We start from the raw sequence: 25,722 nt of genomic DNA on the forward strand, positions 1-25,722 counted from the left end.
AATAATTAATAATTAAAAATTAAAATAATTAATAATTAAGGATTAAAGTACCTTATATAGATAATGGAAAAAAAATTTGCAATTTCTCTTCACTACATAAACCATTGTTTTATAACAGTCAAACAAAAGGAAGAAAATTTATGATTCTACCCTCCATATAATTACTTTCTTGCTGTGACCTTCCCAGTTTGCTTCACACATGCTACAATATAGGATTTTTTTTTTCCTTTTACAAGTACTACAACTCTTTTTTTTTTCGTTGGACCCTCAACAGCCAATGTAAAACTCGCCATTATACCAAACAGTATAATGAGCCTTAAGATATTAATTAAATCATGTGACTTGTGAGAAGATATGGTCAATAAATTTTTCCTCAATGCAATTGCTTCTACTTAAAACAAGTGTTTCCAAAGCTTGTGTCCACATCTTTTACTTATAATAAAAATAGGATTGGTATGAATGATGTTTCTCTTGTGGCTATAGCGGATAACCCTAGATTAATTTGCATACTTATACTCTTATTTCTATTTGAAATAATTCCTTAATGTCTCCCGATTTATTTCCTTTCTTGACTCTTCAACTAAAAACATAGTTCAAGAACCTAGCTTAGAGTTTCAAAAGGACACGATGTTTTACTGATAAAATTAAAACAAAAATACAATCAATAAACATTATAACAGCACGATCTCAACCTTTCCACAAATGTGGTTGAATTCTCACTCTGCCTTAAGCTGGTTTCTAACTTTCTGTAAACTTACAGACTGCAATTAGTTTTTCAATGATCTACAAAAATACAGACTGCTGAAAACCGATTAGCTACTTCTTAGCAAAGGTTATAATCATGGGATTCTGAGGGGTGATTTTGAAGCCATGAAGAGCTTGCATGGCCATGGACGATTGCACCTCATCTTCAAAATCAACAAATGCGATACCTGGCTTTGCTTCAATCAAGCGCACTTCCTTAAAACCTGGGTATTGTTCGAAGAGCATTTCAAGCATCCTACCAGTAGTTTCATGAGGCAAATTCTCTATGAACAAAATATTGTTAGGAGCAGCTGTTTCTTGAGCACCAGGTCCTTGACGGAACGATGCCTGCAGATATAGGACATTCTATGTTAGTGCAATTAACATCAGAATAGATAAGTGCATTAAACATTACCATCCACTGACCTACAGTTGAACCGAAACAAAAAACTTCGACTATAATCATTGTCATTTATGTGCTAGTTTCATTCAAGCTTACGAGAATATGATATATGAACAATGATCTGAAGACCCAATTTTTTTAGAGGGGAATAGAAGAAATCAGACACTATAAGCAACAACGATTAAAGAAACTTACAGTTGGACCACCATTACTTGCACTATGTGTTCCATTGGCCACCCCAGATTGTTGTGCTTCCTCAGCACGCCGCTTTCTTTCAGCTGAACAGCAAGTTTATGTGAGTCAAAATTGAACAATAAGATTAGAAAGGAACTAATATTGATTCTTCAGCAACAAGATTAGAAAGACAACATAAAAACAATGTCCAAATGATGGAGGTTAGATATTTTTTCACTTAAAATGTTTAACATGAAAATTAAATGAAAATACAGATTTATTTATTCTGAAAAGCTAGATGGCTTTTTCCTTTTGGTTTGCTGGCCATGTGCACATGCAACAGCGAAAGGGTGATGCTCTTGTTTTCCCATTTGGGAGGGGTGATGGGTGGGTTAATTTACTAATCTTTCACACTCATAGTAGTAGGAAATTTAAATTTTTTATCATAGCATACGCAGCAGCAGGAAATTCATGCATATGGTCAAATAATGAATTTGGTATTACAAAATGATATAACCCACTACAAGCTTTCCTTTAAACAACAACCTTACAACAGAAATTTTCAATTATATTATCTTTAGGCCTAAGGAATCTGAGGATGATACAGGTTTGCTAAAATTCCCAGGCAAAGAAAACAAATATGCCTCAAAAGTCAAGACGTACATCAGTTGCATTCACAAATGACACCAACAAATGACCAGTGGGTTCAAACCATAGTATAATCACCTGCATACTTTCAACTATTAAAAATATTTTCAGGGTTTTTTTTCAGTTTTAAACCTACTTACAGGGATGGATATGGTACATACAATATGCAAGAGTTCTAAAATTCAAAAATGAGGAAGACTAGGGAACAATAAATGACAACTGTTCTCACCTTTCTCCTCTTGTTTCTTCTTCTTTTCCCTTGGAACATAAGTACCCTCTTCTTTTGCAATACAGTCTGATTTTGTTTTTGCATATTGAATTCTCTGCATCGAATTATTCACACAAAAAGCCTTTAGACACGCATGTTATTGATAAAATGATAGATTAACCAAAATCAAACAAATACCAAGCAACTTCATAGGAAGATGGGAGGGGGGGAGAACACAGCATTTTCAATATCTTGCAGTGTCATTCTTGATAATGAAAACACTTCCAACAGGACAATAGATGCTCGGATCAAAGAAATTTTAGAAATATAGGTATATTTTTGGCACGAACATAAATCCCTAGTAGCCAAGTAAGAGAAACTAAAACATACAAGATAAAAGGGGAAAAGAACAGTAAGATAACATTGGCTACTAGAAATGGTTCCAAAAGTTTGGTACAAGATATAATAGAGTTATGAACAGAACTGTAAAGAAATTATCAACAGCACTATAAGTTGATTACCATTAGGTAATTACATATGAATCAGAATCATAAGTTTCGGTGTAATAATAAATACTAGATAAGTGTAATCTAACAATTACCATAGGTTTGTCATAGAAAGGGAAGTTTTGCATTTGTCGCACTGCATTGCTTGCAGCAGTGACTTCACTGAAACAAACCCACGCCTGTCCCCGAAGCTTGGGTGTCTTCAGAGCAATAACATCCAAAATTCTTCCATATTGAGAGAATAAGCAATACAGAGATCTCTTCAATTCTGCCACATTGAAAAAAAATGTTAAACTCTTACATACGGTCAACATCAAAATCAATTTATTTATCTAAAACCCTAAAGTCATATCAGCAATAATCACCAAAAGAACATATCCAATTAATTTTAAGCTGTCACTGGGTCAACATCAAAATCAATATATTTATCTAAAACCCTATAGTCAAATCAACAAAAGAACATATCCAAATAGTTTTAAACTCTGTCATAGGATCAACAACATAATCAATTTATTTTTCTAAAACCCTAAAATCAAATCAATAAAATCAGCAAAAAATCCAATTACAACATCTGAGATGCAAAATCATGGACAAGAATAAAAAAATGCCACTACATATATCTCGGTTTATTAATTTCCATGTTATCCAATTGAATCACGCACACTCCAATACCCCATTAAATTTCCCTTCACAACAATCAATAAAACTTCAGCAGAAGAGATACAAGAATCACAACTCCTAAGCCAAATCCACGGCTACCCTAATTCAGCAGAAAAAAGACTTCAGGCACTAGTCTCCTGCTCACAAATTCACTTAAAAATTTACGGGCATAATAATTGCAACCTAGCAAAGTTCACAAATTACAGTGAATCCAGAAAACGATTGCATATATAAAGCAAAGAATAAAAAACATGGGAAGAGGGGTGTGAAAGGAAGTTACCATCTTTCTTGACCTTCTCATTGATATTTTTGATGTAAATGGTCTGATTTGGAGGTATATCCCCTGAGAGCATTCTTACTCTCTGCTTCTGACGGAGAAGAATGAATGAACAGAGTGTTAGCGGTGTTGGTGCCCTAGCCAAGTAGTAGTGTGGAATGTTAGAGAAAACGTTGTTGTGTTTTGTGGCTATTTCATGGAAGATTCAAATTTCACGTGGGCCTGGCCCATCTCTTCTTTATGGCAAATGGGTTGTGAGGATGCTTTTAACACGCTCCATTTTTCTCTTGGCACTCCTTGTTCTTTATTACAAAAATACCCTTTTCAAAAGCTAGTCTATAGAACTAAATAAATTAGTTCCTGTAATACTAAGAAAAACAAGTTTTTATGATATTGTTTATGTTAAAATGCATTGCAAAAAAAATAGAGCTTAGAACAAAATCACAATGATTTTTTTTTTCATCTAGAAGGGTGAAGCTTTCCTTACTCTTGAGTAACTTGACCAAAGCTTCAAAAGAGTGCTTTTCGACAATCAAACCACACCAATAGATGCTTTTTGAAGCTATGATAAGAAACAAAAATGAAAATGGGATGAAACAGAGTAGAGAAAGGTTTGGTGTGGTTCAAAAGAGAAAAAGAAAGTGAAGGAAACTAAATCACAATTCACACTCTAGAAAGCCTTCCACCTTGTAGTTATATATATATATATATATATATATATACACACACACACACATATAGGACCTAAATAGAGTAGGAAAGATAATCTTCATAAATACCAAACTACAAGCTAAGGGCTTTATTAGGGTTTGTAGCTAGGTCAAATTCTCTTGAAAGAGTTGTAAACGCACTTTATATTTAATTAATTTTGTTTATTTAACTTTCTTCTTAAAAAGATGTCCCACATGGTATGCACAGGAGACGAAATGCTATGTGACATTTGGAAATCGCCAAATATATTATATTTTTTTTTTGTTGACGTGACAAAAACAACCCCAGTTTAATAAAGGGTTATTGTCTAATTTTCCCTAGCTAGGTAAAATATGTTAAAGAACCTCATTAATGCATGCAATAAATCATCTTAAAACCTTAGAGAATTTCACCTATTACGATGAAATTGTTTAACCTCATTTTTTACTTGAAGTAACTTAAATAATTTGTTTAATAAATTATTATAAAATGACTTCTTCTTTATAACTAATTTATAATTTTGCACAATATGCATTAGACAAATATTCATTCATACATATATCATTCCTATTCTGAGTTTTAGCAAATCTTCAAGAGGCATGAAACTGGATTACTATAAGCGACTAACATTTTATTTAATCGTTCACATCATTTAATTTCAAACCTAAAGAAAAAAAAATACAGAATAAAAATGCCACAAACAAGTGAACAAAACAACACTACACTAACACACAGTGAACTTCAGAAACATAGTCTTCATTGGAACCTTCACTAGCTAGATGGCAAGAATGAGTCCCGGAACAGACTCATCGCAGAGCTTGCTCTGCCAGACACTCTGACACGTGGCAGAAACAACATCATCGTTGTTCACATGCAAACCGAGCTTGGTGACAGTGACGGAAGTGTTGACATACTCTCTAACCTCCGTGATGATGCCTTCGTCAGTGGTGGTCCATGCATGTACCCACCACACCAAGTTGCTCTCGTCGAAGCCTTCAGCAATAGTCACTGATCCAAACCCAACTACGAGATCAGGGACTAAAGGCTTCGACGAGGAGCCCGTGAGGAGGGGAACGAGGTGGTGGCGGTGACACGGTGGACCGTGGAACCACCACTCCAGGTCTGGAGCTAGAAGGCGCTGCATTGTGTCAGTGTCATTGGAGAGTATGGCGTTGTACAAGTCTATCACCCCTCTCTTGTTGGGATCCTCTTGATCCTCTAGCCATGGTTTTTGCGACGAGTTTGCCAGCTCCTAAATAGTGATATGGTCAAATTAATTAAGTTGTTAACTCCTTAATTTGCTATGAGAGAGATATGGGGTGAAAGTGAATGGTGGTGAGTGCACGTTCTTATATAGGTGTGGTTGTAAGATGGTTCATGGAATGGCCTTTTAAAAAAAGATGGTTGATAACTTGATGGAATGATGATGAGGTTTCATGCAATTATACATAATCTTATTTTTTTTAATTTTCTTACATTAATTTTTTCTTTTAAGTTTAATAACATTATACTAACATTTTTTTACTTGTTTGAAAACATTATTACACTAAACATCTCTGCACTAATATATTGCATTCATTGGTCTCACACACATTGCGAGATATACAGATAAATAATCATCAAATTATTCAGTCCCGGACTCATTATAATTAAGAAATTAATCTCATTTATAACGCGGCTACTAATTAAATTGTAGTGAATAATAAAATTAAATTTGTAGCTAAAATTGGCCAGGAAGTTAAATAAATTATCAACAAAAACAAGTATCCCTGCTGAATGAGAGGGAAAATGTTCCATCACAAAATTTGAATATTCATCGTTAAATAACAAAACAACTGATTGAAAAAAAAAATGATTCATTTTCATACAAGGCAATCTAAAAACTATTTCGATTGACAGTTAAGGCTTTACAATGTTAGATTCTCGAACCATAATTAATCCGTATGACTTTTCTGTTTATAGTAAGCCGTGTCAAAATTATGTTGGTTCTTTTGGGTTGATGTTTTGCCATTTGAAGAATAAAGTTTTGTGCGGTTAGAGGAACTGATCAATTCTGATTTGAGAGACTATATATGGTCTTCAAATAAGTCACCTTTGAGATTTATTATTTTTTTCTTACAAAGTTCTTCTCAACAGGATTTCAGTTAATTATTGAGTCTCCACAGAAGAGGTATTCTATTCGGTTGACCTAATTCAATTATCAAATGGTAGATATCTTGTCTTAGAATTTATTCCAATTTCAAATTGTAGATAACATATCTATAATTTGAATTAGGTCAACAGTCCAATTAATATGTTCTATCATGAGGCGATGAGTTGTATATCGTGTTCTCTGTAAGATTGAGGATTGTAACTGGTCCTGTTAATTGTGGCAATCCTGTTATCATTGGGATGGCTTTAAGTCTCTTTTCTCCATGGATTGTAAAAGGAATTTTCACTTGCATTCTGATTTGTTAAAAAGAAAAGAATCAAGAATTAATTCATCTATGGAATATGCTGTTTGGTTATTGTGTGTGGTCTGGTATTTATGGCCGTGCATGCATATATAAGGCCTTTTTGTGGGTTTGTTACCAACATGGAGGATCTTTTTTAACAGATGAAAATTTGGTGGTGAATTAAAGATGTTTGCACTTAGAAATATATGTCTTGTTATGAGTGGGTTAAACATCCTATTTAAAATAATTAATATATTTTATTTTTACAGGAAATAATGTACATATTTTAACCTATATAAAAAGCACTCTATTCTATTTTAAAAACACCCAACATACAACAAACTATATTTATATTTTATGTTTAAAAAATTAAGGCACGTACGTAATTTAAACTAAATACATTTAGTATATCTTACATTATGTTCCTTAATCTACGTGTACTAACCTTAATCGGAGTCAAGTCTAGTTAAATGAGTTAGTCTTACATAATAAGGTTCAAATCTTCATGATCCCGAGTAAAGGAAATATAAAATATCCTTTTTTTTTCATAGCTAAAACCTAAAAGACAACAATAACTGAATTCTTATTTGAGAAATGCTTGTAATACATCTCTAGCTTACTTTTTTGGACACATCCTGTGTTTATTGGTTTTTTTTTTTGGAAATTATTACAAATTGTGGATTTCATGTATGTATAGTGACTTTCTATTTTATAATTTCTAATAAATTTTAACTAATAATAATAAAATGCATGTGTGTAAGGAGAATGTGTTGTTAGAATTCCTGTTCTTACTTTAAAATGTGATCTTCATTTAATTGTGTTTTAGTTTTCACGCAAACCAGCTTGGTTTTAATGAGTTTAAGAATGCGACTTAAGGATATAAAATTATTGAGTGGCCTTCGTGTAAAGAAATCTTTCAAATAAGTGATAAATTAAGACGTTATACAAACATATATGCATGCAGGCTTACGAGATTTCAAGCTTACATCACTCGCAGCTCAATTAACCTCTAAACTAAGAAAAAATTCACGATGTGGGTTGAATATTAAAGCTTATCTCATGCACATAATTCAGACTGAACCTCATTTTGATTAAAGGTGCCTTTAGTGGGTCATTTCTGACCAGAAGATACACCGACCTAAACACGAATGGACTTAATTAGAAAAGGCCATAACTGGGCACATTATGTTCTCCTTTCTTAGAAAAGCCATGATTTTCTCCATTATGTGCATTTTTAATTCTTGTTTGTTCGCAATAATTGTCATGTTGAGTTCTCCATTATTCTTGTCATCATTTGGCAATAATAATTGCCAATGAATTTGGTTTATTTAGTAAAAAAAATTAGTGGTATGTAATCATCTCATTTGTCATGTCTCACAAACATAAGGCAGGAGACTATAAGGGCCTGTGACTGAGTTTATATGCATATTCTTATAATAATATTATCACAATAGGGATGGGAATAAGTTATCTCGAAAAACATTTTGCTTAAAATAAATTTAACTTGGTTAAAAAATTTAAAACCTAAGTCTATAATTAATTACTTGTCTTAGACTTGTATTTCCTGACCTCTAGCTAAGTCAATTAGTCTACTTAAAAGCCTATTTTATATTAAAATTTTTATATAGATGAATCTAACTTTTTGCTACATGCATGAGCTAATAGACTCATAAACCAATGGAAAAAGACTATGTAAAATAAATTAAACTAAGTTTTAATAGAGTATAATAGAGTCAAATCTAATATGTTTATATGATATAAGTTTACTATATTCATGATAACTTTTGTATATGGGTTATTGATGTATTTTTTCTCACTGAAGGAAGAGGCCTCATATCTGGTCTCTTTTGTATATGGTTTGGGCACCTCCGGTATATCTTTTTTTAATATATTTTGCTTTATGGCTCATAAAAAAATCATGACAAAAGTCAATTTTGTAATAAGGCTTCTAATTAATTTATTATTCTAAGTTTATATGTTTGATTTTTTTATGTAGATTAACATGCTTAATATTTAAAAAGATAAATAGATGTTTTTATACATTATAACAAATTTTGACATAATAATAATACTAATAAAAATATATATAACTATTTATTTAAATAGGCTATCCGTTATGTTTAAAAAGCTATTTAAATAGTTTAAAATCTCTGTACCAAAAAAAAAATTGTTTAAAATCTGACACTTTTTTTATAACTAAATATACTTTTATAAAAATCTAAGCTTGATTTATTTCTAAAAATAGTTTAACTTAACTTGAGTATGATGTATATTATTAGGCCATAGATTCTTGTTGAGTGGTATATCTTATTTCTACTCTTAATAGATAGAAATCAAACTCTTAAAATCTCTCCATCAGCATCAAAAGTACATACCAAACGGAATCCATGACTGAAAAAATAGAGAAAATACGCATTTACGAATGGTGCCTTACACGTCGCACGCATATGGTGTATGGCTCTGCTTTTTTGTAATTTTGCCCTAATATTATGTCGTTTATCTGAATTAGACATGCATACCCTATCTTTTTTTTTTTTTTTTTTTTTTTTTTTTTTTTTTACTGTTTTTGACAAAAGTCCATGATTTTCTTAGTGGTCTACGTAGTACATCTTTGCGGCAGATCTTGTCATTCCACTTCCTCAGCTTCCCAATGAATTCCTAGTAAATTGTTCACGTACGTACTTCCACCAAAATGCGTTTCTTTCATTATTTAAAAACAATGATTAAGGGAGGAAGATATATTAAGATTATATGAGATATAATTTGACTGGTGATGACTTTAGCAATTGTCAATTGTATATATAATATTTTTTCCATGATTTTACAATTGATAAAGTATAATTAATTACCAATTTTACATATTCTATCTATGACTTTAGGATTGATTGCAATGTAATTTAGGTATACTATTAATAATTGATAAATATCAGCCACGACTCTAGATTCTTACATATATTTAGGTATGATTGTAGGAGTTAACTTACAATTAGTATGTATATATGATGGAGACTGAGGTGAGTAATGAAGTCTCATAATGGGAATCGGTTAAATGATGTTATACATGTGACACAATCATATTTTTCAATCTTTTTAGAAAACTAAATCACCTGACTTTAATTTGTGGCCAGAACAGGCACCATTCACCAGCCAGATGTTTTAGTTAATGCCTCTGGTCCTCCTATTTGCAATCAATTAAACAACTCCCATTGACTTGGTTCTAAGAAAACATTAATTATTTTCTTAATATTATTCTCATTTATTGGTATCTTATCTAAACACAAACGAATTCATTACATTTTAAATATTTTTTGATAAGGATATCCTATTATATCCTAACCACAAAACCAGATCCTTAATAGTTCATCGAAAACCAAAAAAGCAATCACTACTTTCTTCATCTAATAAGAATTATTATAAAAATTCCCTGTCCATTACTCTTACAATTAACAGCTGGTATTAAAAATACTAAAATGCTTATACCCTAAAAAAACAGCTACATGCAAATTAATGGTCAATTCATTAAATTTTGCTGACCAAAAATCAAACGTGTGGACAATGGATACTATTGCCTTTAATGTTCTCATGGCTAATAAAGATAGTCTCTAGACGTACAATTACTCTTATTTAGGCAAATCTTGCTCCTTAATTCGTGAGTGATTCCAGGGACAATATAAATAATCTAGATGTACAAGCCACTCTGATTCTGACAAGCTAAAGGATAAATTTGAGAGAGGATAAATTTGCCAAGCTAAAGGAATCGGATAAACCTCTCTTAAAGAGAGGAAAATATGATATACACCCATGTTGTTGCCACAAAACCATTGTTCCCCTTCCTCTTTAATTTCAAGGAGTTGAACACTATCAGCTTAAAATGAAGCTTGGTGGAGAAAAGAATCTGGAAATCATGTTTGTTTCATTAACCAGTTGTAGTTCATAAGTCATCCCTTACTTAATCAGCATTGATTCTCAATGCAGAAAATTAGCCTTGATTCTCTTATGTGAGACGTTCTCTTCATGCACTACTTTCAGTTCAGGATATCACCAGCAAGCAAAATTGGTAAAATTCATCACTCCAGGTGTAACCATTTATAAAGACTAGCAGAATGAAATTTGTGCTTGCATGTCTTGCAAGCAAGGTGGGGAAGACTGTGGTTTGTGGTGTGGATTACACTGTAACAGATAGGTCACTCCTCAACACCTTCAATTTCTTTATCGAAATTGCGCTTCCAAATTCCTATAGCTTCTGCTAAAGCTCCATTCTGCAGGACCAGAAAAGGAATTGTTAACTTTAGTGCAAACCTGCTCTGATAAATTATTAATTCTCACATAGATCCATTGTCCACTGATAAGCCACCAGAAAGCTCTGCATCTTTCTTCTTTAGACTCTGAACTGTGGAAATCTCTACAGGAATATGCTGAAAAAGGCAATCCAAAATAACTGGAGTAGCAGAGTCTTGTATGTACTGGATCAGTCTCTCCCTCTGAGATGATGATGAAGGTAATGACTGTAGATGTGATATCAACAAAGACCATGCAAGGAAGAGATTTACCTACAATAGTTTTTCCAGATCATTAGTACCCTCAATGAAACGACAGAGTAAATGGATAAATAAACATTAAAAACAATGCTTATGAAGCATAGTTCAACTTCCTTCCCATATAAAGCATTCCTACTCGTTGGTGTGCAAGCAAGTCCATTTCAAGAACCTCATAAGGTGTCCTTTCTACCATGAAAGGTATTTCCTCTTTCAAATGAACTTTTTCTTCCATTGGCACCTCAAGACGGCTGATATCCTCTTCACTAGCAGCATATATGTTTGAGTTACAAGCATTATCTTCAAGGACAGCACTTCTTAAAACAGGCTCATTTGAAAGAACAAAATATGCTGCAAACTGCAATAAAGGAATTGGCTTGGAAGTAAAAAGTATAGCATACAAAGAGCTAATAGACCCTTTCCTTAGTCTCCAAAAGTCAACTGATTTCACTGCTTTATCTCTAGCTTGTGATGAGGAATTAACAACTCCAGAAGCTACCAAGTCCCAGAAGTGTGTATATTCAACCCTTGATGATGCAATAACTGAGGCAGCTTCTTTGTAGCATGAATTTGCAATAGCCTCAGATACACCAGTACAAAGTAGGTGAAGGACTCCCTCTAGAATCCGATCTTTAACAGAATCCAATTTTCCTGATTTAAATGTATTTGAATTATCTGTGTCTTCAGCTTCTTGAAGTTTACAATGCTTAAGAAGAAAGAAAGACAAAAGGGCATTTTCAGAAATCTTTATGGGAAAAGGATCTGAAACCAAAATAATTTTCTCAATTTTCTGACACATCATATTTAAATTATCAGATTAACTATCAACAAGACCATTTATATTTTCAGCTACATCCTCCATCATAACAACTGCTGATTGAATCCAACACCTTAGGTTAGACAGCAGAAAGTCCCAATCTTCTTCATTGAATTCATTCCAGCAATAGCCTACTGAAACAATCATAAGTTTTGATAGAAGCATCTGCACCACTGTAAGCTGGTTGAACATAGCAGATCCACAAGCAACATGCCTTTGCTTCTGGAATAATTTATAAAGAAGTTTCCTCTCATCAGAACTGATACTTCTCGCTGGCTTTAATCCTTGTGGACCACCTATTGTGCTGAAAGGATAACAGGCAATCACCAACTGGAGCCAATCTTCCATGTCTACAAGAGTCACGAGTAATTTCATTAATACCATACACTACTCATGCATGGCAAATTTTAATTTTTTTTGGGAAGAAAATTATTCACTGTAACAGTTGCATTTAAACAAAGTGAAAAATTAGCACTATTAGAAAAAGCACATGCCCATATACACAATCATGCGCAAAAAGAAATACAGAATTTTAGTGAAAACTCTATCCCTAATGATAAAAATGTCTATTCAAGACAAACTGGTGAATTATCATTTTGTGTTTTGATATGAAGAAAGAAAAATTTAGCTTCTCCTGTTTTCCATGTGACCAAAGGTGGAAGACTTAGGGAGTATTTTGCACAAAAATCTTTCTTTAAAAGAACAATGTTGAACACCTGTACCAGGCTCCGCATACCCAAACAATGGTTCTAAAAGTATATTTATAAGCAAAGGTAGAATCTTAAGACCATTAGTATTAACTGCTTCACCAAGAAAGAGTTTATTCACAAGAAGTTCTATCAGATTCAACGCCTTCTCTCTTTGAACAAAGCAGACAGAAAGAAAGCAAGTGCTCTAAAGAATGGTTCTTCGACACCATCCACTTCATCAGATGCTTAATGTTTCATCTAAGAGGCTTTCCTGGGGAGAATTACTTCCCTTGGCATAAGCACTCAAAGAAGGTAAGAAAGAAGACACAGCACTATTCATGGCCATCTCCACGTGCACAAGATTTCAGCAGCTAACCAAGCAGATAACTTTTTTATAGGTTTAAATATATTTTTTATTCATTGATTCTTTTTAGTTTTGGTTTTCATAAAAAAAGTGATATTTATAAAATTATTTTTTTATTTCTTGTTATTTTGTTTTAGTATTTATTTTTGTCCTTGTGATACATAGATCATTTGTTTTTAATGTCGATAAAATAGCTTTCAAGAGACTAATTCAAAAGAATAAAATATTATAAAGACTAAAGTGAAAAAAAAAATAGATATATTACTAAGATTAAAAAAAAGTAATAAGGACTAACACAAAAAAAAAGTATATTGTATAGACTAAAAACATATTTAACTCTTTCTATGATTTTTTACATATTATTATTTAAGAATAATTATAATCTTAACTATTTTCTTAATTTTAATCAATCCAAACATGAGTTTTAATATTTGATTTTAAGACCTTATATGGAATTATTAAATATGAATGCAGTGTGTCTCAGCTTAAATAATATATTTTTGTAATTTTTATTCAAATTTTAAATGTATATTTTTTTATTAGTTTGCATTTAATATTTATATTTTTCATTAACAACAAATATATCTCAAACGAACCTTTTTTTTTTATTTTACTCTCTTCTTTCTTAAAATTATATAATTTCATTATCATATGATAATGATACTATTTTTACTTTTTATATATATTTAATTTTTATTTTTAACTTTCAAAATACTAATAAAATGTATTAGAAACTTGTTAATTCATTTAAATGAACAATATTGTAAAGTGTGTGTTAATATATTTAAAAATATAAATCTCGAATTTACTTTCTTTAACTGGTTTAGATTTAATTATTTTCTCTTTTATTTTTTACAACAGTAGTATTTTTTTTAATTTAGTACTGAGTAAATATATTTTTATCGTAAAAGGTTAAAAGTTCTTTTGAATATAAAAGTTAAATTATTATCTATATTTTATTATATTAAAAATGATAATATTATTCAAATTTGACACAAAATGATCCGTTTCCTATACAGTTACATTGACTTTTTCACAAATTTTTAATGTAGAATTAATAAAACTTAAATTTAACTCATTCACATATAATCAAACATAAATTTATTTATCTTTTTTTCAAATGTATGAAAAGAATTATTGATGACAAGATTAAGCACTAGATATGAACATTCATTCAATTTGGGATTCATAGTTTTTTTTTAAGAGATTATGATTCATAGTTTCTTTAAGACTTTATTTAATATTTATGGTTTATGAATATTAACAACTTCCTTGAAATGTTTATTAGGCAGCATTATTCTAAGGCAAATTACATGAGGTATTTATTTGTAATTTATGTTTAATGTGATATTTATTTTTGACATGAATCTTAGTTAGATTTTTAATTTGAGGATGATATTAGTACAAAACTGTTTTTCATAAAAATTCTCCGTCGAGAATCATAAAAGCACATAAGGTGTATATTCTTTTTTCAATATGATTTATTTCAATAATCAATTTGATTGAAGAATACAAGTCACTACCACTTACCACTTATATCCATTGTAAATATTTATCATAAAAAAAATTTATGTTGTTTGTTTAGTATGCATCCAAAAATAATTTCAAAATACACTAAAAATAAAATTATTCGTGACTGGATAGTCTTCGTAATCATCCTCTTCAGAGTTTTATTTTTTTTCAAAAGTACAATTCACCCGTACAGCACATAATTCAGCACACAATTCTTATTGGTTGCTAATATATTGATTTTACACTTTCACCATTAAAAAAATGTTAGAAATTAGAGTTTAAGCTTTAACACTCACTTGTCCAGAGTGGTACTTGCTAATGCTACACTCGCCAAATTACTAACAATATGCATCTTGAACACTGTTAACATTAGCTAGATTCATGATCTATGCACATTTTTCACTAAGTATGTATGGTTTGGCTCAACATAACACTCTAATATATCCTCTTTTATTAGTTAAAATTTGTTTAAAATTACAAAATTGTGTAGCACCACTTCTTATTTAATAAACTTTCCTTAGAATTTTATAATTTTCAATAAATTTTAACCAAAAAATAAAATAGGTTAAATGAAGTGCATTACTAATAGTCTTCGCGTTGTTAGTGCTAGATAGGGGTAAGAATAAGCCAGGCCGACCTACAGGGACCTACAACCTGACCTACATAAAGCCTGACTTGAACTAGCCTATTTAATTAAAAAGTTAGACTCGGACTTTTTTAAAAGCCTATCAAATTAAATAGATCAAGTTTAAGCTTATTAAAAAACCTTATAAGCCTAATAGGCCGGTCTTTATATATATATATATATATATATATATATATATATATAATATTATTTTTTGGATACAATTAATTTTTTTTTTGAAACTAACTTCTATTCCTATAATTAAGGACTTTAATTATAATTTAGGTGTGAGTCATGTACCCTTTTATATTTCTCATTATTTTGATTTACTTTCCTTTTTTTTTTTAACCGGTCCTACTCCATAAAATATTAAATATTTATTGTGAAGAAAACTTTTAAGGAGACTATCAGGCCAGACCAGGCTTTTAGAAAGGTCAGGCCGAGCCAAGATAAAAGCCTTTGATAGGCTATAGGCCAGGCTCAGGCCTCAAATATTCATCATATCAGGCCTTTCAAAGTCTGACCTGACTTGACTTATTCCCACCCCTAGTGCTAGATAACTAAGACTCATATACTAGGTTTTGGAGAACAAAGACGGGGGTCAAAAACTACACCAAACTAGCACAGATTTACGATAAGAACATGTCTCCAATTTCGCTAAATAAATAAACAATTTAACCGCTGAAGCTAATTTCAGCACAGATTCTGTTTGACGAGCCTTTAGTTCTCTACCTCTGGATCTTTATTATACATCTTGAGTGCTACCTCAAAATCTATATCTGTTTGATTACATCAAAGCATCTTGCTGGAGAAGTTGAATACACACTGGCTATATGCCATATGAGTGGTGAGAATGAATAAATATTGCTGAAATAAGAGCTTTATCCATTAAGGATAATGCACATGTTTTAGGGACTAGGATCTCGTACCAGCTGAAATAATACGTTGCATGTAAGGAGCAATGCCTCATTTACTCCCCCTATTAGTCAGTGAAAGAATGTTTCTAGCAAAATAAATCTGTGTATGAGCAAGACAGAGAAAGATCATATATCAAAATCTTTTATCTCTTGCGGTTGCATGTCGTGTGTTAATGATACTATTTTCTTCCACTCAAAAATATCACAAACAAAGCCACAATAAGAGCATGGTCAATAGTCCCAGGAAAGATTGTTAGGCGAAATTTACTCCTACTGACAAACATTTGATGGAGCTTGTACATCAGGCTACTCTGCACAAAAGTATGAATCAGTATCAATCTAAATGATAAATTTGTAATATTCTAGAGTATATATTTTATCTCTATCTAATCGTGTTTCACAGGATACACAACTTTTTAATTTCCATAGTAGCTTCCTCTCTTTTCCATGTTCCAGATATATCATACAATATGATTATAGAACGACACTAAGAAATATATAAGACCACTCCTCTGTAATAAAATACAAATCTCAGCTTTAAAATCATGACCATACTCTTATCAAATCATGCCTGTAGTTTAATTTATACACTGAATAATTCTTCTGCATCACTTTCATATGTTCAATCTTCTGAAGGCATAATCTATCTAATGTAATAACATTTGGAAACTGAAGACAGTTTCTTGGGCTTTATAGTTGTAAGACTTACCATTCAACATATTTTCAATTGTACATGGACGAGTGGTAACTATGTCGATCAAGGAGAATATAATTAGATTATGATATTTTGTACCAGTAGAACAGGATGGAGTAAAATTCCATGAGTAACACTAGCAATTCATTTATGACATAAGTTTATAAATTATAACTGGGAATTAAAAATGTCTAAGTTTCTTTGGCAACATATCATAATCAATTCCTCTCACTTCGACTCATATTCTAATGTAAAATTTAAAGATGAGATTAATTTGACCATACTTCTCAATTACGTTTAATGGCTCAAAATTAATTCTATCACAATCCATTTTATCCATCTTTAAAATAAATAGACTCTTAAGTCACTTAAATAAAACCTGAATTCAGTACCTGTGCCACCAAATCAGCATCTTTATATATGCAACATGATCTCTGGAAAGGGGAACCCTTCACTTTCAAATCACAACCTTCGTCATTGGACCTCTCAGCTGCGAAAAGTACCTCTAACTCAACTCGAGTAAGAGTTTTGAGGGTCCTCTGCACACTAAACACCAGCTCCTTGTTCTCATCACTATTTCCCTTATAGCATTTCCAAGACCCATTCTACCAAAAGAAAAGGAAAAAACATATTTTATAAAGATGCCAAATTGTATTTTTTTATTAAAAAAAAGAAATTAAGATAAGAGAGACAGACATGATAACGGTAGATGGAGAAGAGGGTATTGCCTGAGGCATCAAGCAAGAGTTTCTTGTCCTTGGGAAGGGGCGATGAGTTAGGATTGGGTGGGTGGCGGTTCACCCTGAAGACTATGTTACCAGACTCATCTGTGAATGCTAGAACACCACGTGAGACTCCAGCATGTTTTTTGGAACCGAACAGATCAATTGGGATCTCCCAATTCCCTGATCCTGGATACGGCGACTCTGAGGTTGCCGATTCCATCTTTGCTTTGTTTACTCGTTCTCTCTCAGACACCCACCACTACCTGCACAAAATTATTAAAAATAAAAATCATGGCAAAGCATTTTAGGAGATTCATTTTTTACATACATGTATCATAAAGATTAAAGAAAAAATGACAAGGATTGTGGAGAATGGAATCAAATGTTCAGCCAGCAGCTGCACCAGATGCTTTTTTCCAAGATGAGAGTAGTCATAGGGCACATACACTTTGAAGGACAATAAGCAAGGAACACATGGTTATTGGTCATGTTTGGAAACTTTTTGGACTCTGAAATTTGTCAATACAATTCATTGACTTAGCCAAATCATTAATATAGACTGTGTGGACATACATCCAACAGGTCCCATGTAATGCACCATCTTATTGTACAGCCATGTCTATGATGTCCAACATCTTACATTCAACACAAAACACCAAGAAATGATTATCATCAACATTGACTTCAGCTTCAAAACAGACTAAGTCTATTCCAAAGCACTTCCAGAAGAAGAAAAATGAAACGAATTTCTCCATATGCTAAAATCATCTTTAGAGAAGATATATGAGAGAGCTTCTACACATTAGCTTATGCATAACAGCATAAGCTAATTTTAACTTATGAAGAAGATCATTTCATTTTTTTTCATCTTATTCTCCTTTCTTAGAAGTGCTTTTGGAAAAATTTATCCAAACAGGCAATAACCAAACTTCCCTTTCTAACACAGGTAGTAGTAACACCACAAGATGCATCAAAAGAGACATATAAAATACACTAAAATTAATTGCACTTAAGCATTTACATATTCTCATGAACTAGCACAAAAGTTAATCCAAAAATTACCTCAGTGGTGGGATCCTTCCTGCCTAGCCTCTTTAAATGAACTACAATCTTACTATCAACATACTGCAAATGACAAAACAATATAACATCATAACATTAAAATTTGATCAAAAAGTAAAATTGACAATCTATTCCAAGCTGCAAAGAAGCCTCTAAGCACAAAACTCCTATGGAACGTAAGACGTGGTTAATTCAAACTGCAGAAGCAGTACCATTCCAGCTTATTAATTATGAACACAGAATTGGATATAAAACCTAACCAATACTATAGTATAATTATTACAAATAACATAAAATAGAGCAACAAATAGAACTTTCTGTCACCACACCAGAAAAAAAAAAAGAGAGAGAGAAACAGAATTGGGAATACATACGGCAAAGGGGAGAGAGTCTTCGAATGAAAGAGGATTGCGAGATTGCGACAAAACCACCGAATCCAACGGCGAAGATTGCGAGATTGCGGAGAACAGAATTCGACAAGACCAAGCGAAGTTGAATTCTCAGTCCCTGTTGCGAGCAATGACGAAAACGAGTTTATAATTTTGCAACTAATTACTAATGCCTGGATTTCTAAACTGGGTCATTTCGTAAAATTATTTAATAAAGTATAGTAATTTTAAAATTATTTACATGTTGATTTCCAATCACATGTGCTGATTTCCAACGCTATTTTGACTTGGAAATTCACGCGCATGGTTTGGATGTTGCCATTTTCTTACTTTGTAAAAAATATAGTATCTTGTATTTTTTTTTATTTTGCAGAAAAAAATATGGTAAAAAAGATTTGTTGTCTTTTTTTTTTTATTTTGTAGAAAAATATTATTGTTAAAAAATATAGTAGAAACATCCCAAACCAAGTCAAATCGCATTGAAAAACACTTTACATAATACTTCTTATATCTTATATGACAAAAATTACCCATAACATATAAATAATTTTAAAATTACATTACTTTATTATATAATTTATGAAATCACCCAGTTTAGTAAAATAAGTTGGATGATACTAAACGGTTCTTTTAATTAATTTTGAATTACAACTTTCAATTTTAGGATTTTTAAATTTAAATTTATAATAAATTATAATGTCCTAACATCAAAAAAATAAAGTGTAGCATCTTTTATCATTATATATCTAATCCCGTAATACAATTACAAACTAAAATTCTTAATATGTTTAGTAAAATCTCACTTTCTCAATTAAAGACTTCTAATACTCTTTCTTCTAGGGTGTTTTGTTTACGGCTGACTTGAATCAACTTTAGGTAATTAAACCTATTATTCAACTTGATGAAATTTATACATATCTATGAATCTATTTTATTATATATATATGTCCTCATTTTTTATCATTGAGAAAGTACAACAAAAATAAAGAGAGACTAAGGTCTAATAAAAGCTACGACCAACTGCATCCGCGTGCACGCGTGTTCCTTGTACAATAATTTCAAAAATGTCACCGCATCACTTATTAAAGCGGTTCCTTGTATAAACCGACGTAAAGTGCGTATCTTAAAAAGAACTTTTTGTAGTAGTGACGGCGGAAGAAGACAAGAATCCCATCAAACAAACTAAATTGTATTGGAGGAGCCATGCTTTAGTAACCAGCCGCACATTAATTACCTTGTCTTAGGATGTGTTTAAGAGAAGTTTGTCATTGATAAGTGATGACCAATAAGAGCTTTAATCTTGTTAAGGATGGTTGCATAGTTATGCCAAGGAGGATAATCTTGAGAAGAAAATCATGAGCCATTAAAGAGTCAGTTTCACAAATAACATATTTAAAACCTGTTTCCCATGCTCTCCGTAAGCCTTTGTAAATATTCACAAGTTCTGCATGCATATTTGTTGTAAAACTACAATTACCACCGAAACCCAAGAGCAATTCTCCACACGAGTTGCTCAAGATACCTCTGAAACCAGAGATGTTAAGGTTGCCAAGACTGCTACCGTCAACATTGAGCTTGATGATATCACCATCAGGAGAAGTCCAAGTCCCCAATCTTTGAGGTTGACGATGTATTGGACTTGGATCCTTTTTAACTTGGTACGTTAGATTTATCTGGTTAATGGTGTACCACAAGGAATAGATTGTATCTTAAAAGATCTCCACATTACGGGGTTTCCAAATAAACCAGCAAGCACATGAAAAAAGGATCTCATGACGTCGTTGGAGTTGTGCTTGAAACTAGTTGTCCCCATCCATCAAGTAGAAATCTGAATCTGCATCAATGCCAAGGGATATCCTATTTTTTTTTGCTCGAGCACAATCCCTCAACAAGTGAACAATGTTCTCCCCTCATTACATATAACCATAACAATAATAATAATTGTATTGTAGGAGACTCATAGGTAATCAGCACCAACCAACCAACTATCATTCCACACATGATGCCTTAGTCGGCCTCATGGGTAGTTACCAACTTGGCCACTCTCATTTTTTTATAAGATAGCAGACAACATAAGAACAAGCCACATTCTATGTACAATATACACCTTAGACAGATACTTTAGTATCAAAGTCCATTTTCAGGTACCCTACCCCTCATCATAGAAGGAGCTTAGCAAGAGGAGAAGGAAGCCACTTAGAGATTAGTAGAGGAAGAATTTAGTAGAAACATTTGGTACCCACCACCGTAAGACTCGAACCCATGACCACAAGGTTAAAAGCCTTGTGGTGATTATTGAAATGCTTGAATGATGATGAAGCCCAGTATGTCATGAATGAAATTCACGAGGGTATCTACTCCATGCACTCAATAGGAAGGAGTATGGCAGCCCGGGTTCTCCAGGATGATTATTATTGGCCAACAATGCGTATTGATTGTGCAGAATATTCAAAGAATGCCAAGAGTTTGGCAACCTTCATCATGTGCCACTAGAGAAGTTACACTACAACATTCATTCATCATGGCCATTTGCATTTATCGGGTATGAACATTCTTAGTCCTTTTCCTTTGCAAAAGGCCAAATGAAGTTCTTACTAGTGGTCATTAACTACTTCACTAAGTGGATTGAGGTAAAACTACTTGTCAAAATCACTACTCAAAAGGTTCAAAAATTCACATGGAGATCGTTGATCTGTAGACACAACCTCCCTTTTTCCCATAGTTATAGATAATAGTAAGCAGTTTACAAACAAATGGGTATGAGCAATTCCTACAACAGCTCAACATCAAACATTTGGTATCTTCTATTGAACATCCCCAAACCAATGGACAAGCAGCAACAACGAACAAGGTCATCTTGACAAAGATGAATAAAAGGATGGACAAAGCAAAAGGTCTTTGGGTTGAGAAGTTGTCTTGTATATTATAGGGGTATATACCATTGCACTCCACAATCCACAATAAATGGTACTATACTTTTTTTGGATTGACTAATGGTACTAATGTCATGATTCCAGTTGAGGTTGGTGAACCCTCAACAAGAAGAGCTCACTTTGAAGAAGCACTTAACATTGAAAGCTGAGCTTTTGAGCTAGATATGATTGATGAGGTGAGAAATGCATGCTCAGATTCAAAAGGAAGCTTGTAAAAGAAGAGCAACTCAGAAGCATGAGTCAAAATTGAAGATTAAAGAATTTCAAGTTGGGGATCTTGTAAGGAGAATGAGAAGAGAAACAAGGAAGGATCATGTTGAAGGAAAACTTGCTCTGAACTAGGAGGGACCCTTTAGAATCACTGCGACAGTGCAAAATGGTACATACCAACTTGAAGAACTTATTGGAAAAGTCATCCCAACGACTTGGAATGCAACACACTTGAAGCCCTACTTCAATTGAAAAACCAGGTGTCCTACTCTATTTCTTGCTTTAGTCTTTTATCCCGAGTAGAAAAAATAATGGGTTTTGGCTGAATAGATTTTAACAAGGAGAACCTAGGTCACATTATAAAAGGAACATACTATCATTACATTTACTTAATGAAATCCTTTTACAAAGATCATCATATTCCTTTTATTACTTATCTCATCTTGTTGCTATTTATTCTTTGCTTGAATAAGTTGGAAATGTCTTACACAAAACTATGTACTAACCTACTTGTCTTGTACAAATATTACATTGACCTTATGACTTTGTGCAAACGCATGTCGACTTACATAAACGAGTACAACCAGTACATCAACACAAACATGAAGTAAAGGATGGAAGAATAAGAAGATAGTGATTACAAATTTGTCTATTCATAAAAAGTTACCTCGTTACTAAGGCACTGTGGACAAAGGGACCTGACTCAGTATCTCCCTGTTTTAGAACCATTTGGAAATCAATTTGGTGATAGAATTAGAAGGCAAAAATACTTGGTTCTACCTAGAAATTGAAACTCCCTTCTTTAGATGCCATACATATGCTATCCTCGCCTTTATCATATGGACTCACACCGCTCAATCCGTAAAAAGCCAACCCACCAAGCATAAAGATATGTCGACTTTCACCATTTAAGGGTGCCTCTCCCTAGTTACAGGAACATTATAAAAGCAAAGATCATGTTAGAGTATAAGACAATAAAGTCCACAAAAAAAAAATAACATATCAACTAATTTACATGATTTGCAAAAAGAGGATAAAAAAGATAAATGATCTGACTACCACTCATAATAACTCGTCAAAACATTTTCAAATCTAGTCTTAATCTATAACTACTCCAATTTTTTATGATTTACAGAACTTCATCATATCTCAAAATACTAGAGTGGAAAATAATATGGTTTCAGTGCAACCATATAGAGGGTCAAACCACAGATAACCCTAATAATGTGAGGTTCCATACTTCAAAATCCAAATCTAGCAATTAATTATAGTTTAGGCAGCAAATTATGGAATCCCATGATGAAGAGCATGCTGCCAAACTACTAAGAGCTCAAACCCACATATGGAATCACATATTTAGCTTCATAAACTCCATGGTCCTTAAATGTGTGGTTGACTTAGGCATACCAGATATCATACACAACTATGGCCAACCCATGCCACTCTCAAACCTCATTGCTTCACTACCAATCCACCCATCCAAAACTTGCTTCGTCCATCGCTTGATGCGAATCATGATCCATTCTGGCTTCTTCTCTCAACAAAATCATGACTTGGAGAATGAGCTAGAAGCCAAGTATGTGCTAACCGATGCATCGATCTGTACAATTGCTTAAGAACCATCCGATGAGTGTGACACCTTTCTTGCATGCCATGCTTGATCCAGTTTTGACAAATCCATGGAATCAATTTTCTACTTGGTTCAAAAATGGTGACCCTACACCATTTGAAACGGCACATGGGAAGATGTTTTGGGATTATGCTGGCGCTGATCCGAAACTTAATCACTTGTTCAATGATGCCATGGCAAGTGATGCTCGATTTGTCACTAGTTTGGTGATTGAGAAATGTAAGGGAGTGTTCATGGGATTGGAGTCATTGGTTGATGTTGGGGGAGGCACAGGGACCATGGCAAAAGCCATTGCTTAATCATTCCCTCGGGTGGAATGCATTGTGTTTGATCTACCACATGTTGTTTCTGGCTTGAAAGGAAGTGAGAACCTTAAATATGTTGCAGGGGACATGTTTGAGGCAATTCCTCCAGCTGATGCCATTTTGTTAAAGGTAAATCACTATTCACATTCAGAATACAATTTTACATTCATACCATTAACACCCAGTTTTTATACTTGAGTGATGCCAAATTTTAAAGAATTAAAGCAAATAATTGATCGATTGGAAAAAAAAAATGAACGATTTTATCATCATTGATCACTTGAAATAACTTCAAATTTTTATATGTATATTGTTGACTAAGCTAGTAAGCTGGCACCAGCCAGTAGTCCAATTACATATCTGCCACTATCATACCAAATTAGACCAACTCGCATATATCTAAGACTCTAAATCAGTGAAAACAAAATATAAAAAATAAAATTAGTGGATTCAATTATATAAATATAAATAAAATAAAATATAAAAATATAAAATTTTATTTTTAAATTTAATGAATTTTAAAAAATGAGGGATACAAGTACACGCCTAAAGCCAACATAAATCTGCCACTGGACCAACTAAGTGGTGTATATGGCTTGTAATAATTAGTACTAGTTTACTAAGTGAGTACGTAAAGTAGCTAGCATATGATTATTTGACAAGTAAATCTCTACTCATATTCTAGAAAAAATAGTTATAGATCTCTTCAAATTTGACTTTTCTTTTTTCTGAAGTATTGACTATATGTTGCGGTTAAAAACATTACATGATGTGCCAATTCATTCTACCAAGCTTAATATGAATGCAAGTCAATATTTTATGATTCTGATCGGTGTGTTACTTTGAATGACAAAGCAGTGGATATTGCATGACTGGAATGATAAGGAGTGTGTGGACATATTGAAGAAATGCAAAGAGGCCATAACGAGGAAAGGCAAAGAAGGGAAGGTGATCATCATAGACATGGTGGTGGAGGATGAGAAGAGAGATGATGAATCAGTTGAAACACAGCTCTTCTTTGATATGCAGATGATGGTGTTGGTCACTGGAAAAGAGAGAAGCAAGAAAGAATGGACTAAGTTGATTTCTTCTGCTGGTTATAACAACTACAAGATAACTCCAGTCTTTGGCTTAAGGTCTCTCATTGAGATCTATCCATAGTAAGTTATTGAGATGTGCCAGCACTCTATCATTCATATATGTAAGGGCTATAATTTTTCTGTTTCGATTCATGAGTGAATGTTGGATAAGTAACAATAGCAATAGACTGAATTCTCTTCATCATAGTTGTGTTGTTGGAACAGTACTGTCAATAAAGGAAAAAAAAAAAGATCTGAGGATAAGTATAGTTTGCGTGGTATATATAGCAGGTGAAGAAGAAAAGGAACACGTGGTTAAAGAGCACCGTGAGAGTTTAGCAATTACTTTTTTTTTTGGTAACTGAATTTGCCTTGTATTAGATTTGTGAAGAACTAAGTTTGTGAGAGTTGTTATTGAATAAGATTGTTTCTAAAGGGTTTGATAAAGGTATAATGGTTTATTTAAATACATTTCACTATTTTAGTATTTT

At 32.6% G+C, this 25,722-nt stretch overlaps 3 protein-coding genes and 2 pseudogenes across 4 annotated transcripts; 1 reads left to right on the forward strand and 4 right to left on the reverse strand.

The window, feature by feature from the left end:
• Positions 1–534: 534 nt before the first annotated feature.
• LOC114383255 (U2 small nuclear ribonucleoprotein B'' 2-like) lies at positions 535–3,793 on the reverse strand. Its single transcript, XM_028342878.1, has 5 exons — positions 3,624–3,793; positions 2,779–2,951; positions 2,199–2,292; positions 1,343–1,425; positions 535–1,092 (listed from the first exon to the last, which is right to left on the reverse strand). The coding sequence occupies exons 1-5, from the start codon at positions 3,694–3,696 to the stop codon at positions 817–819; spliced, it is 699 nt and encodes a 232-aa protein (XP_028198679.1). The 5' UTR covers positions 3,697–3,793; the 3' UTR covers positions 535–816.
• Positions 3,794–4,920: 1,127 nt separating this feature from the next.
• LOC114383186 (wound-induced protein 1-like) lies at positions 4,921–5,619 on the reverse strand. Its single transcript, XM_028342801.1, has one exon. The coding sequence runs from the start codon at positions 5,452–5,454 to the stop codon at positions 5,086–5,088; it is 369 nt and encodes a 122-aa protein (XP_028198602.1). The 5' UTR covers positions 5,455–5,619; the 3' UTR covers positions 4,921–5,085.
• A 4,680-nt stretch (positions 5,620–10,299) lies between these two features.
• Positions 10,300–13,131, reverse strand: LOC114384595 (annotated as a pseudogene).
• Positions 13,132–15,896: 2,765 nt separating this feature from the next.
• On the reverse strand, positions 15,897–19,251 carry LOC114383570 (protein LURP-one-related 7-like). Of its 2 annotated transcripts, none has more exons than XM_028343266.1 (5): positions 19,060–19,251; positions 18,686–18,748; positions 17,595–17,886; positions 17,291–17,503; positions 15,897–16,510 (listed from the first exon to the last, which is right to left on the reverse strand). In XM_028343266.1, the coding sequence occupies exons 3-5, from the start codon at positions 17,841–17,843 to the stop codon at positions 16,475–16,477; spliced, it is 498 nt and encodes a 165-aa protein (XP_028199067.1). In that variant the 5' UTR covers positions 17,844–17,886; positions 18,686–18,748; positions 19,060–19,251; the 3' UTR covers positions 15,897–16,474. The 2 variants fall into 2 exon arrangements, with proteins under 2 accessions (XP_028199067.1, XP_028199066.1); XM_028343265.1 differs by having other exon boundaries at positions 15,897–16,515; positions 19,060–19,248.
• A 4,231-nt stretch (positions 19,252–23,482) lies between these two features.
• On the forward strand, positions 23,483–25,678 carry LOC114383706 (annotated as a pseudogene).
• The last annotated feature ends 44 nt before the right edge of the window (positions 25,679–25,722 follow it).

The sequence above is a fragment of the Glycine soja genome, chromosome 14 (assembly GCF_004193775.1).
Source record: "Glycine soja cultivar W05 chromosome 14, ASM419377v2, whole genome shotgun sequence".
Taxonomy (NCBI): Eukaryota; Viridiplantae; Streptophyta; class Magnoliopsida; order Fabales; family Fabaceae; genus Glycine; species Glycine soja.

Excerpts from the sequence above, each read along its gene's own strand:
- LOC114383255 (XM_028342878.1), bottom strand. The coding sequence starts at position 3,696 with ATGCTCTCAGGGGATATACCTCCAAATCAGACCATTTACATCAAAAAT. Across the intron at positions 1,426-2,198 it reads GAAGAAACAAGAGGAGAAAG|CTGAAAGAAAGCGGCGTGCT; the intron begins GTGAGAACAGTT and ends CTTGCTGTTCAG. Across the intron at positions 1,093-1,342 it reads CAAGTAATGGTGGTCCAACT|GCATCGTTCCGTCAAGGACC; the intron begins GTAAGTTTCTTT and ends CTATATCTGCAG.
- LOC114383570 (XM_028343265.1), bottom strand. The coding sequence starts at position 17,843 with ATGGAATCGGCAACCTCAGAGTCGCCGTATCCAGGATCAGGGAATTGG. Across the intron at positions 17,504-17,594 it reads TCTCCATCTACCGTTATCAT|AATGGGTCTTGGAAATGCTA; the intron begins GTCTGTCTCTCT and ends TTCTTTTGGTAG. Across the intron at positions 16,516-17,290 it reads ATGCTGATTTGGTGGCACAG|AGTAGCCTGATGTACAAGCT; the intron begins GTACTGAATTCA and ends ACTTTTGTGCAG.
- LOC114383186 (XM_028342801.1), bottom strand. The coding sequence starts at position 5,454 with ATGCAGCGCCTTCTAGCTCCAGACCTGGAGTGGTGGTTCCACGGTCCA.